Source organism: Fulmarus glacialis, unplaced genomic scaffold (genome assembly GCF_000690835.1).
Source record: "Fulmarus glacialis isolate BGI_N327 unplaced genomic scaffold, ASM69083v1 scaffold8143, whole genome shotgun sequence".
Taxonomy (NCBI): Eukaryota; Metazoa; Chordata; class Aves; order Procellariiformes; family Procellariidae; genus Fulmarus; species Fulmarus glacialis.
The window spans coordinates 52,746-66,283 of record NW_009203536.1 but is presented as its reverse complement, the minus strand read 5'-3'; the positions used below and the strand labels follow the sequence as shown (position 1 = coordinate 66,283).

General features: G+C 42.7%; 1 protein-coding gene across 1 annotated transcript in view; it reads left to right on the top strand.

Annotated features, from left to right (window-relative positions):
- Positions 1–2,456: 2,456 nt before the first annotated feature.
- TNC (tenascin C) overlaps positions 2,457–13,538 on the top strand; it is a 47,806-nt gene continuing 36,724 nt past the window's right edge. The window contains exons 1-9 of the mRNA XM_009574670.1: positions 2,457–2,919; positions 3,868–5,181; positions 6,955–7,218; positions 8,085–8,200; positions 8,296–8,452; positions 9,073–9,342; positions 10,479–10,664; positions 11,385–11,474; positions 12,193–12,456. Of these exons, the coding sequence (XP_009572965.1) occupies positions 2,457–2,919; positions 3,868–5,181; positions 6,955–7,218; positions 8,085–8,200; positions 8,296–8,452; positions 9,073–9,342; positions 10,479–10,664; positions 11,385–11,474; positions 12,193–12,456 (3,124 nt within the window). The remainder of the gene's footprint in view (positions 2,920–3,867; positions 5,182–6,954; positions 7,219–8,084; positions 8,201–8,295; positions 8,453–9,072; positions 9,343–10,478; positions 10,665–11,384; positions 11,475–12,192; positions 12,457–13,538) is intronic.

Genomic DNA, 13,538 nt, shown 5'->3' with positions numbered 1-13,538 from the left:
ATCATCTGTAGGCTGAGAGGTTTGGCAGACTCTAATACAATGAGTATCCAGTAAAAGTAATGGTGTTCATGTGGCTTTCATCAATAGTGAAGGTAATAGTGACAGTGGCTCTTGTCAGAAGCAGGTTTTTCATTTTCCAGGCATATTAAAAAAAATCACAGTTTGTACTGTCATAAAATGATGTGTAAACTCACTACAGTCAGCAGAAGAACTACAATCAATTTTCTTGGTTTGGGCAAGGCCCATATTCTGGTAGGTTGGGATTTACAAAAGCCATAAGGAAACTGATGCTTGACTTTCACTTAAATTCAGTGAGAATTAGATGCAGAGCTGCTTCCAGTTTGTTCCATTTTCTATTGGTGATGCATCTGTCTAGCAGCCTGTCCCTTAAATAACTACTTGAGGATTAGGCACCAATTTTAGCCATAGGACCTTGTCTCAGGGCAAAAAGTGTATAGCACACGGAATTTCATTGCATGAAAAGCAATTTGCAAACCCCAAGTGGGAGTGCTTGAGAGTAAAATCGCGCTTCAAATACTGTCCTGAACATGTTTCATGAACTGGCAACCTAATTTAGGGGTTGGCCTGAGTCACAAATGAGACCTGGACCATGTCCGTCTCTGTTACTCTTTATTAGCTACCTTGTGATCTCTTCTGGTGCAGACAGGGGTTGGAGACATATTTGAACAAATGGGTTAAGTGTTAGAAATGGCTTAAAACTGAATGCTTTTCCATGACAAGAAAAAAGCCTCCACTGCTGCTTGTTTACTTCTGATTTATTCCGCAATAAAAAGGGATGAAGTTCACTCTTTGTGAGCTCAACATTGTCTACAAAAAAATTAACTTCAGTAAAGTGTCTGATGTATTATTATCATTCTTTCACAAAAGCAGCTGGGATAGCATGGGAAAAAAGCAATCTCTACATTTCGGGGGAAGCAGAAGGATGGAAGAAGCTAGTCTCCTATCTGACAAATGAATTATCATCAAAACCGTGGTGTTTAGAGAATAAATTGCTGCTGCCTCCATTACTGGCATTTCACTAGCTTACAACTAGTGAAAGCACAGTCACTGACCTAACCGTTTAACCAAGCTTTTCTGGGAGTAGAAAGGAAAACAAATGCTAAGATGACATTTATTAGGTGCACTTGTTTAGTCAGTCTATTAGCTGCTTTTGGTTCTCACTCTACATGCTGAAGGGTTGATTCTGCATGGAAGTCTATAAATGTCTTTCAGCTCCCCTGGCTCATATCATTTGAAAGGAACTGGTGCAGACTGAGGAGGAAGAGGAAATATTGAAACTGGTTGAAAAGAATGAGTTTCAGGAAGAGCTAGTACAGCCCAGCCAGGCGCTTGTAACCATAAGCGAGCTCTTGTATTATAGCTGATGAAAGATCAGACAATGGGAGATGTTGCCTCGTGAAAAGGTGTATTGGTTGCTAAAAAGACTTTTTTACACCTGTATCGATGTAAAGCTTTCTCTCTTTCTTGAAGGACTTAGAAGATCAAAGGATTTATTTTCCTTCTCTTCCTCTCCCTTTTTTGTGTACGTGTGTGTGCACGTGTATTTCTATTGCTGTTTCTTACAGTGTGTCTCCCTTGTTGGAGCCTCATCTTCTGTTGTGTCTCACTAATTCTATGCTAAAATATTGCTAGCTATGATACAAGCACTGGCAGCAGAACCTTCAACCTGCAGCGTTCTCCAGAGAGCTCCTTTTATCCTCATGCTGTAGACAAATCATCAGTATAGTGAAACTTACTATTGGGCTACAAGCCCTGGAGTTCAGATTCCCAAGCAATTGGAATAATTTAAAGCATATGGAAAAGGGCTGCAATGACCTTAGTAGTGTTAATATGCCTTTTGACAATGTCTCCAGTTTCTTACATGGTCCAGCCTTCAGTAGCCTTCAAGCAGTGGACTAACGCATGAAGGAAACACAGACTTTTAACGTTAGTTGAATTGTAACAGAACATATATTTATTTTATCTACCTCTGTCTGAAAGTAGCGTTCTCAGTTGAGATGAGACTCAGCAAGCTTCTTTGCCCTGTTCTTCTGCTTAAGGCAGTTAAACCTTCCATACTCCACTATACTTGCTCTAAATTGGAAATAATAGTAGCTTCCTTCAAGATTCATGTCCTGTGACATTTTGTTCACAAGCACACTGAGATCCTGGAAAACAAGGTAATGCACTTTTATTATATATAAGAACAAGCTCAGCAGCTTGGGTGAAGTGAGATTGTACATTGAGTAGGACCCCAGCCATGTTCATTAAGGATGCCAGCACACATTCAGTGTCATAGGCCTTTTGTTGCTCCTTCTTCTTTTAGGGAACAAGTGTGCCAGGAAAGGAAAGGATATCCAACTTGGTTTTAACTGGCTCTCCAATTTCTGCTCCAGATTACAAAGGCCAAACATACATAAGACTTCATCAGCTTTGAAAAGGAACTGTACGCTGCAATGGGACTCCCCACCCAGGTTTTGGCCTGTGCGATCTTAGCTTTGCTGTACCAGCATGTCCATGGTGGACTCATCAAGCGAATTATCCGGCAGAAGCGGGAGACTGGGCTAAACGTGACCTTGCCAGAGGATAGTCAGCCTGTGGTTTTTAACCATGTCTATAACATTAAGTTGCCTGTTGGCTCCCTTTGCTCTGTGGACCTGGATACAGCAAGTGGTGATGCAGACCTGAAGGCGGAAATTGAGCCCGTCAAGAATTATGAGGAGCACACGGTGAATGAGGAGAACCAGATTGTCTTCACGCATCGTATTAACATTCCCCGCCGGGCTTGTGGCTGTGCAGCTGCCCCAGACATTAAGGATCTGCTGAGCAGACTAGAGGAGCTGGAGGGGCTGGTATCCTCCCTACGGGAGCAGTGTGCCAGCGGGGCTGGATGCTGTCCTAATTCCCAGGCAGTAGAAGGTAAGGCAGACTGGGGAGCTGCTCTTGGTGAAATTCTTGTGCTGACTGTAGATCTTGTTTAGAGTAGATACTCAAATCTGTTTCAAGAATGAGCAAAAGTCGACCTGTTAAATTTGAAACGTAATCAAAACTGGGAATGTATTTGGCCAGCTTGCAAAATACACTCATTCACAATTTTGCAGCTTTCTGAATCTGTGGGTCAGAAGCCTGCCTGGGCCACTTTGTAGCTGTGGCACTGAGAATGTACAGCACTTGGGCATGGTGACAATCTGTATTGGAGTTAAGATTGAAACTCATGCAGTCCAAGCTCTTGGCTCCACATTTTATCCCCTTTAGTAAGCTGCCAATGTAACCGGTTTTGTTTCCAAGTTTTCTTTAATAGAGACCAATGAAAATGCAGCAGGGCATAAGGCAATAGACAAGCAAATAGTTAGAGAAGGGGAAAAAAAGTATCCTTCCAGCTGTTTTTTAAACTGAGGTAAGAGATTGGTCATACAAGAAAGAAAACACAGATCATCTCAGTAGTGATCTGTCCCTCCGAGCAGAGAGCCGGTCTCACAGTTGACGATACAGCATGCTGCTGGCTTTTTATGTTCTGGAGTGAATTGGTGAATGCTTCATGGTGCATGCCCTAATGAAGCAGTCAGCAAAGCTGCTCAGTCAGTGCAAGAGGGATTTTGAGAAGGGCAGAGGAATCCAGCATGCTCATTTATGAAGTAGTTGGCAGGGGCTCTTCCCTGGCATTAGTGTGAATTAAAGCATTCCTGGTAAACTAAATCTCACTAGAGAAAGAAGGAGGAATTCTCATTCAAAAGCTTTGGTGATTCTGGAAATTATGTCCTGCAGGGAGCTGGGAAAATCAGACCCCTTTTAGGTCATATGTGCCACACTGACTTAACGCATCCCAGAGCCAAGGGGAGTAATGGGTTTTCCGGATCGTTGGTACAGGTCGCCTGGACACAACACCCTATTGCAGTGGACATGGCAACTACAGCATTGAGATCTGCGGCTGTGTTTGTGAGCCTGGCTGGAAAGGCCCTAACTGCTCTGAACCGGACTGCCCACACAACTGCTTCAACCGGGGCCTCTGCATCCAGGGCAAATGCATCTGCAATGAAGGCTTCACTGGCGAGGACTGCAGCCAGGCCACCTGCCCGTCTGACTGTAACGACCAAGGCAAGTGCGTGGATGGGGTTTGCGTGTGCTTTGAGGGGTACACAGGCACAGACTGCAGTGAAGAGCTCTGCTCCCAGGGGTGCAGCGTGCATGGGAGGTGCGTGAGCGGGCATTGTGTGTGCCATGAGGGCTTCACTGGTGAGGACTGCAGTGAGCCCCTCTGCCCCAACAACTGCCACAACCGTGGGCGCTGTGTGGACAACGAGTGCGTCTGTGATGAGGGCTACACCGGCGAGGACTGCAGTGAGCTCATCTGCCCCAATGACTGCTTTGACCGTGGGCGTTGTGTCAACGGGACCTGCTTCTGCGAGGAGGGCTTCACCGGGGAGGACTGTGGGGAGCTGACCTGCCCTAACAACTGCAATGGCAATGGGCGCTGCGAGAACGGGCTGTGTGTATGCTACGAGAGCTTCGTGGGGGATGACTGCAGTGAGAAGAGATGCCCCAAGGACTGCCACAACCGTGGGCGCTGTGTGGGTGGGCGCTGCATCTGCCACGAGGGGTACCTGGGCGAGGACTGTGGGGAGCTGCGGTGCCCCAACGACTGTCACAACCGCGGGCGCTGCATCAACGGGCAGTGTGTGTGCCACGAAGGATTCATTGGAGAGGACTGCGGGGAGCTGCGGTGCCCCAGTGACTGCAACAACCGTGGGCGCTGTGTCAACGGGCAGTGTGTGTGCCATGAGGGATTCATCGGGGACGACTGTGGTGAGCTGCGGTGCCCCAACGATTGCAAGAACCATGGACTCTGTGTCAATGGGCAATGTGTGTGTGACGAGGGGTACACAGGGGAGGACTGTGGGGAACTGCGGTGCCCCAACGATTGCAACAACCGTGGGCGCTGTGTGGAGGGGCACTGTCAGTGTGACAATGGCTTCACGGGGGAGGACTGTGGCGAGCTGTCCTGCCCCAATGACTGCCACCGGCATGGGCGCTGCATCGATGGGCGCTGTGTGTGCCATGAGGGCTTCATGGGGGAGGACTGCCGTGAACGGTCCTGCCCCAATGACTGCAACAACGCGGGCCGCTGCATCGACGGACGGTGTGTCTGTGAGGATGGTTACATGGGGAATGACTGCTCCGATGGTAGGTTTCAATATCCCTTTTAAATCGCTTCCTCTGGGTAATTCCCTGTGTCCATCCAGCAGCCTCGGAGGCTCTGTGAACCTTTTCCATATAGCTGGGCCCTCTTGACAGTCGTCTTTATCATAGTCCAAACAGCTGAATCAGAGAAATAATAACACCAGTAGCAAGCTCTTGGCCTCCCTTACTTTTCAGGGCTATATAGTGTAGCGGTTGCTGGAGACTTTTGGTGGTCAGCAAGCCAACAGGCTGATAATGGTGATGCAGTCCATTTGTTATCTCCAAGTTTTCTCCCACCACAATGTCACCGGAGCTGTAGCTAGCACTGGCTGGGATTTGTCACCATGACCTTTCAGTTTCTCATAGTACCTCTTGATGCTAAAAAAAATGCATCTGAAAGAAACTGTCCTAGCTATGGAAAAGAGGGAGTTGTATCCAGAGTCTTCTTACTAGATATTCAGCAGCATTAGTCAAAAGAATATCGACTGAATTTTGACTAAAGAATAAGGCTTTGCAGTAATGAGATAATGTGGATAATCAATGTCAGTGAATGAAGAGCCTGGGTATCAAATGTTTCTTACAGCCAGGTGCTGGTTCCCAGTCTCACCCTGGATGGGTAAGAAAGGGGTTTGCATTTACAATGCCATCACTATTGTAGATGTGTGTAGAAACACACAGCACTGACAATATACACTAACAGACCCCAAGGGCTCAGTGACTTTGCTTTGGAGGCAGATCTCTGAGCTGGAGCCCTGGTGGAGGCAGAGGGTGTAGTGGAGGCAAGGCACACACAGAAAATAACATTGTCCTATCTGAGTGATCTGCATGAGACAACTGTTACGATGGAATTGCCAGATGTTGCAAATGTTGCAGTGCAAGCTTTCAGGATTATTACAGGGACCTTGGCTGTCTCTCAGTTGACCAAATAGATTTTTCTAACTAAAGTAAAACTTGATTTTATGTATATTTTATATATGTGTGTATATATATATGTGTGTGTGTGTGTATGTTAGATCTGACGAAGCTTAGAGCAAAATCATGGAATCAGCTGGAGTGGAAACTTAGCCACATGTTTAGTTTCCCAGTACCACTGACTCTATGGAAATTGATAGAAAATTTTGGCAGCTAGATAATGACAGGCATTACACTATAAAGGAGGTAGTTTTCTTTAGGAACTAGGATCTTTGTAGAGTAATCAAAGAGTACTTTGGGGTTGGGAACATTATAAAAGACAATGAATACCCTTGAAAAGAAATTCCCATTTTTCATCTCCTCCTTCTGGAAGACTCCCAAGCCACATTTTGTACTCTTGCATGTGCAAATGTGGAGTAATTTATTGAAAGTATTTACAAAAAAAATCATGTTTTATTTTACCTTGGAAAATCTCTGCAATTCTGTATATCCAACCCCCAGGACTTCCAGCTATAAAATCATGTGTTGCTGGCAGTTGAATTAAACGTTTGAATCCCTAGGGACCCAGCTATAGTAGTCTTGTGCAGTAGCAGTGAGAGGAGGAGCTGGAACACAGTCAGCCATAGGTCGTGTGCAAGGGTGAGAGTAGAAATTGGCCCATAACTTTTGGAAATGTCTGTAGTCTTCATCAGCTGAACATTCTTTTCTTCAAGCTGCTAATTTGTGTGATGTGGCTTCCCCATTCCCTGTTTGTTAGATAACTCTTATAAATTGCTCCTGGGAAAATGTGAAACTGGGTAAGTCATTATTTTGTGAGCCTTGAAAACTTCTTATAAGTTTGTTTTGGTTTTTTCCCCTTCCTAGTGTCTCCTCCAACTGAGCTGACTGTGACAAACGTAACAGATAAAACCGTAAATCTGGAATGGAAGCATGAGAATCTTGTCAATGAGTACCTCATCACCTATGTCCCTACCAGCAGTGGTGGCTTAGATATGCAGTTCACCGTGCCAGGAAACCAGACAGCTGCCACTATTCATGAACTGGAGCCGGGTGTAGAATACTTTATCCGTGTCTTTGCAATCCTTAAAAACAAGAAGAGTATTCCAGTCAGTGCCAGGGTAGCAACATGTGAGTTTAATATTCCCTGTATTCATTCTTTTGTCTATTCCATAGTATATATTTATTTGCCCATAGTATGTATTTATTTGCATCCCTTTTTCAGAGTTTGGTTTTTTTTTTGTATTTTCTATTTTCAATTAATCTTCTGTTCTGGATGAAGACAGCCTTCTGCACTTTCATTTTCTATTCTTTTCCAATATCAATGACTGTGTTAACAGTACAGTTCACTAGCTCTTCTGCTCTCTGCAGTGCCTCCCAATGAATATCATGGGGTCTTTGTAAATTAAAACCCTTGGCTTCTTCATAATAAGGTATGTTTTTAAAATCCGGTAATGCTTCCTGAAAAAATATAAAAACGTAGCAGCGTGTAAAAGAGCAATATGAAATCACTTAGATTCAAACTGTTTTGACTAAAATGGAGGTTATATTTGTTTTGCATCTTCAGTAAGTTTTACCACAACTTACTTTCAATGTGCCTGTCCATTCATTTGTTGTTCATCTTCCTTTTTGTATTGTGCACACCACAGTCATATCTAAACATCCCAGCCTCAAAAGATGCTCTTTGACTTCTGTCACTGTGCTCATTTTTAAAGACCTGGGGCAGGATTAATCTCACCTAACTTCAAATGTCCACACTAGGCTTCTTTCAAGAGGGCAAAAATAGAGATTTCTAGGGCAAAATTCATTTTACTCTAAGGTGACATCCAAAACAGGAGTGTTTCTCCAAAGACAGAATAACAGGTTGTGAAAAGAGTTTAAGCATCTCAGATGCAGATACCTACATGGCAGATATTTATAGTGGTGGAAAGATGTCCCACCCTCAGTGCCCTATTTATGGGAACATGTTGCTCATGTATACTTTTATTCTCTCACAGATCTGCCTGCTCCAGAAGGTCTGAAATTCAAATCTGTTAGAGAAACATCCGTCCAGGTGGAGTGGGATCCTCTGAACTTTTCATTTGATGGCTGGGAGCTGGTCTTCCGTAATATGGTAAGGAAGCAGTGTTTCTTTTATAGAGGCCATATATAAGTGAAAGATCCTGGATTTTTTATATTTATACTAACTGATTGTTCCATATGTTACAGAAAAAGGATGATAATGGAGATATAACCAGCAGTTTGAAAAGGCCAGAGACATCTTATATGCAGCCAGGTTTGGCACCAGGGCAACAGTATAATGTATCCCTTCATATAGTGAAAAACAATACCAGAGGACCAGGGCTATCCAGAGTGATAACCACAAGTAAGCACAACCTGTATTTGGTGTAGTGCCACCAATAAAACAACTGCTGTTTTGTGTAGCCTAGGGAGTTCTTAAACAAAGAGAAAGCCAAGCTCTATACTGTGAATTGATAGGGGGGAAAAAAGAAAGTAGCGGAGCTGCTAATGAAGAATACATGAGGAGAAATTAATTCCTTTCCAAATTACCTGTTTGAAGAGGAAAGGAAATTTATGTTTAGCTAGAAGGTAGCAAGCAGTATGCACTTTTATTCTTTTCCAAAATGTACATGAACAGGAACTAGAATTTATTTCATCCTGGTTATATTTGCATGAAGAAATTATTTAAATGAGAGTTTCTGTTGTGCAGATGGAGAACCTCTTAGGGTTCCTGCTTGTCTTTCCTTTGGCAGCTTCTGATGTTAAATAATATTGGTGAATTTGCTTCTGATTAATTGACTCCATTTGGCACTTTCTTCTACAGCTATAGAAAGTAAAGGAAGAAAGTAATTGAAGATAAGCTTCAGTTGGTAGAAGCCACTCATTTTAATTTTGCTCTGAATCAGCAATTAAAAGCACAAGAATGTGTATGATTTTTCCTGCGAGATTTCTTTAAAAAACCACCTTTTTCTCTTTTTTTAACAGAGCTTGATGCCCCTAGCCAGATTGAGGCAAAAGATGTGACAGACACCACAGCTCTTATCACATGGTCCAAACCCTTGGCTGAAATTGAAGGCATAGAGCTCACTTATGGCCCCAAGGACATTCCAGGGGACAGGACAACCATTGACCTCTCTGAAGATGAAAACCAATATTCCATTGGAAATCTGAGGCCGCACACAGAGTATGAAGTGATGCTCATCTCTCGTCGAGGAGATATGGAGAGTGACCCTATGAAAGAAGTCTTTGTCACAGGTAAGAGGCTTGGATACCAATCCAAACTTCTGGGAAGGTAATGCAATTACCATCAATCTTCCTGTGCTGTTTGTGTCATGTTGCTTGAGTTGATAGTTACTGCTTCAACAGAGAATCAGCACTGTTACAGAAGTACATGAAAGTGGAGAATGTTCTTCTGTGCCTTATATACCTTACTGGTTCAACAAAATATTTAGACCCCCCAAGTATCTAAATGTATTTTGAAAATGGGAATTATGTTATTAAGTCACTTAGAAGCTTTTGCTCATCATACCCTAAATCCCTACTTCAGGAAACAAATTCCTATGGATTACTTGTCTGTCTGCTGAGCTAAATATCTTCCATGGTTCCTATTCCATGTAAGACTTTATTTCTGTTTGTCTAAATGCATAACAGATTAGCTTTTTTATTAACTTTGCTTTTTTTCCTTCTTCAGTTCTGCAAATGTTTTCTGTCATGCTTTTATAAATTTACTTTGCTCCTTAGCAATCCTGGGAATGCTTTATGAAAGTGTGAGTCCTTTAGCATGTTACTGAGGTTTGATGTATTAAGAGAGCTGAGTAAATATTCATCCCAAAATGTAATTTTCATCCCAAAATGTAGTTGTTCATTCAGAGCAGGATTTGAGTCTACTATAGGTGTGAACAGTGAAAGCCCATTGGATTTCTACATCATATTCACCTTTTGTTTTGAGACTTAGAGTTCCTTTCAGCCATGAATGCAAGATACTTACTGAACAGAAATTTTAGAGATGATAAATTCTTTTTTCTTAGCAGCCTTTTTTCTTTTGAAAGCTGAGGTATTTATAAAGGAAAAAAAATAGTATTTTCATCCAAATATGTTTTTCCACAAGCCTATTTTGTAACAAAAAATAATTACTAAAATCAAAAATGTTATTTTTGTCTCGGAAGATAAAAGCTGAATTTCTTCCACTGATTTTTTTTCCCAAAGCTAGTGAACTCTCCACTTCATGCTAAAAGAAATCTGCTTGATGTAGTTAAGAACATAGTAGTATCATGTCAGAGGAAACCTAACTTCAGCTTTATGGATCATTTCACCTTCTAAAAAGTACTGTCATAAGAGACTGCTGTCATAACAGAATTATTCCTATTTATTTATTGGTTGATTGATTACAGACTTAGATGCTCCCAGAAACCTGAGGCGGGTGTCACAGACAGACAACAGCATTACTTTGGAGTGGAAGAACAGCCATGCAAATATCGATAACTATCGAATTAAGTATGCTCCCATCTCTGGTGGAGACCATGCTGAGATCACAGTGCCAAAGGGCAACCAAGCAACAACCAGAGCTACACTCACAGGTAGGGGAATGGGGAGATTGTCGTTAATGACATGCCACTGCCATCACCCTAGAGCACAGTAGTGTAGTGAAAAAATGTCCTTTTTGTCACTAGACGTAAGAGGTACAAGCAATTAAATTAAAATACACGTGATATACGTCTACACACCTGCAGATGGGTAACTAGCCAACAGAAGGTGTGCAGCCGTTTCACTTTCATGTGCATCTCTGAATCCTACTAGTCAGTTCCCTGAGTTCTAGGTAGCTACATGTCTTTGTGGAGGTAGCTTCACATCCCTGAGTTCAAAAGGCTTCTCCATGTGCTAGGGATGGTATTTACTGATGCCAGTCTGCAACTTTTCTGTGTACCTGCAAGTTGCCTTACCAGCCTGCAAGGCTAGATAATGGTACTTTCTCCATGTAATATGGACATCTACCTGCTTTTCTTTGGCCGAAGTACCTATACTGCAAGCTCTTGAAAGTAGAAGCTATCTCTGATTATGCATTTGCACAGTGTCCAAAATGCAGTCTCAGTCAGCCACAATCTTTATCCTTCGGCATGTGTATGGAAAAAGATTTATTAACATCAGGTCAGCTGGAGGGTCAACTGAAACCTTGATTCTCAGCATACACAGGAAACTATATATCTTACCTTGCATACATTCAGGCTTCTTTATTTAAATAAATGCCCATAGGCATATTCCATGGACAGGATCTCATACTTCTATTCCTCATCTTTTAGGTTTGAGGCCTGGAACTGAATATGGCATTGGAGTGACAGCAGTGAGACAGGACAGGGAAAGCGCTCCTGCTACCATTAATGCTGGCACTGGTGAGTAGCTTCATCATCCTTTGTACTCTTGGAGGAAACAGCAAGTCAGGTGGAGCCACTCTGATGTTTTTTTCTTTTCCAAGTAACAATGTAAGAAATGTTTTAGAAAGTTCTTGATTTCATTTTGGTACCAATAAGACATTTCTCCTCAAGCGAAATAAAAAACATTTCCCCAAAGATCTTGACCTCTGAATCTGGCTTCCTTTTCCTGTATGAGGATCTCTTAATGCTCTGGGAGTTTCATCTCCAGGTGAGCTCCTTAATGGTAATTATGCTTACACTGATTACTCTGTCCATCCTCTAATTGTGAGGGTTTCTGGCAGGAATGGTGATTATGGCCAAAAGTTGATCTGATAAAGAGCGCAGCCTCAGTGGTTGCAATAGTCCTGAACTGCCCTTCAAATCCAGCATTTTTCTCACAGCATCCCCCTTTTCCCAGGTAAATTCTGTGAAGGCTTAAATTTTGCCTCTCCTCCATGCAGTGCCTGCTGAAGTGAGTGTAAGTGGGGGAAATTTGTTCTAGTGTGGTTTGTCTGCAAAAGAGAACTTCATCATCCTCTACCTATATCAAGCAAGGGGGCTTTTGAAGCCCGAAAGGTGGATAAGATCCTGAGCTGTTACTAGACACCCCATATAGATGTTGCTCTGCCTACATATGCCTGAAAAACTGTCCCAGGGCAGTTCAGAGACAACTCAACTTTGCTTTTTTAACCTGTAGATCTTGATAACCCCAAGGACTTGGAAGTCAGTGACCCTACTGAAACCACTTTATCCCTTCGCTGGAGAAGACCAGTGGCCAAGTTTGATCGTTATCGCCTCATTTACGTTAGCCCTTCTGGAAGGAAGAACGAAATGGAGATTCCCGTGGACAGCACCTCTTTTATCCTGCGAGGGTTGGAGGCAGGGACAGAATACACCGTTAGTCTGGTGGCGGAGAAAGGCAGACACAAAAGCAAACCCACAACTGTCAAGGGTTCGACTGGTGAGTAACAGCTTTTGATGAGTGCCGTGCACCAGATCATTGGGCAATGACTAGCCCAAGTACAACTTCACCTGATTTTGTAAGCCATGTCTGGGGAACTGCTTAAAAACATGAACTGCCTGCAGGGCAGACTTAGCGCAGTCTAGCATGATAGAATTAACTGAGGGATAGCTGTGTATTTCCCTACCTACTGTGTTTAGCTCCATGTTCTCAACGATTTCTTGCTTATCCTTTGAGAAGGCTCACAAAGAATGCAGCTATTTGTCCTGCAGGAAATACAGACCTCATCCTTAGTTTTAAATGAGGCTGCTTTTTTGTGTGTTATGTCTTATAACTTGTTTTGTTTTCTACAGCCAAAAACTAAGAGGAAGAGCAACCAGAATGTGTTTAATATTGTTTGTTCCTGTCTAATGAATTCCCTTCACAGCATGCTTCCACCCATCATGTTTCAGCAGGGTCAACAGGACTCTGATGTTACCTTTTTTCAGTTTTCTCATCCAAAAGCGAGAAAGGCTACAGCCACAAATCTGGTCACAGTCACTGTTTTCCTTGGATACCATGACTGTCACATTTGTCTACAAAGAGGGATCCATTTCTGCCATCTCCATTTGTACAAACTACTCTTCTTAACCAGTATCAGTGGACTACTTATTGAATAAGGCTTTATTCTTTGTGCAACATTTTGACCCAAAGTTTGTTGCATACAGAATTATGTATCCTGAATCTTTAGGTGCCTTCAGGCTAAATCCTGTGAGGCAAAGCCTTAACTGCTCTAAGTAAACAGAGACAGTGAAATCAGAATCAGGTGGGCTACAATTATTGTCCTTAGCAGATATCAGGGTGTTTATCGTTTTCTCCCCAAAGACCATTTATGAGGTAAAGACATGCCAGAAGTTGTGGATTTTATAAATTAATAACTATACAGCTTAACTGATCAAAACTAGTTTCATATTCTCTAGTAGTGTTCATGCCAGCAGAACCTCTGAGTGCATTATAGTCAAGTAATCCACTACAGCAGAGAGTTATATGGTATGGTGTAAACTACAGAAACCCATCAGTACTGAATTACTTGTTTGATGCGT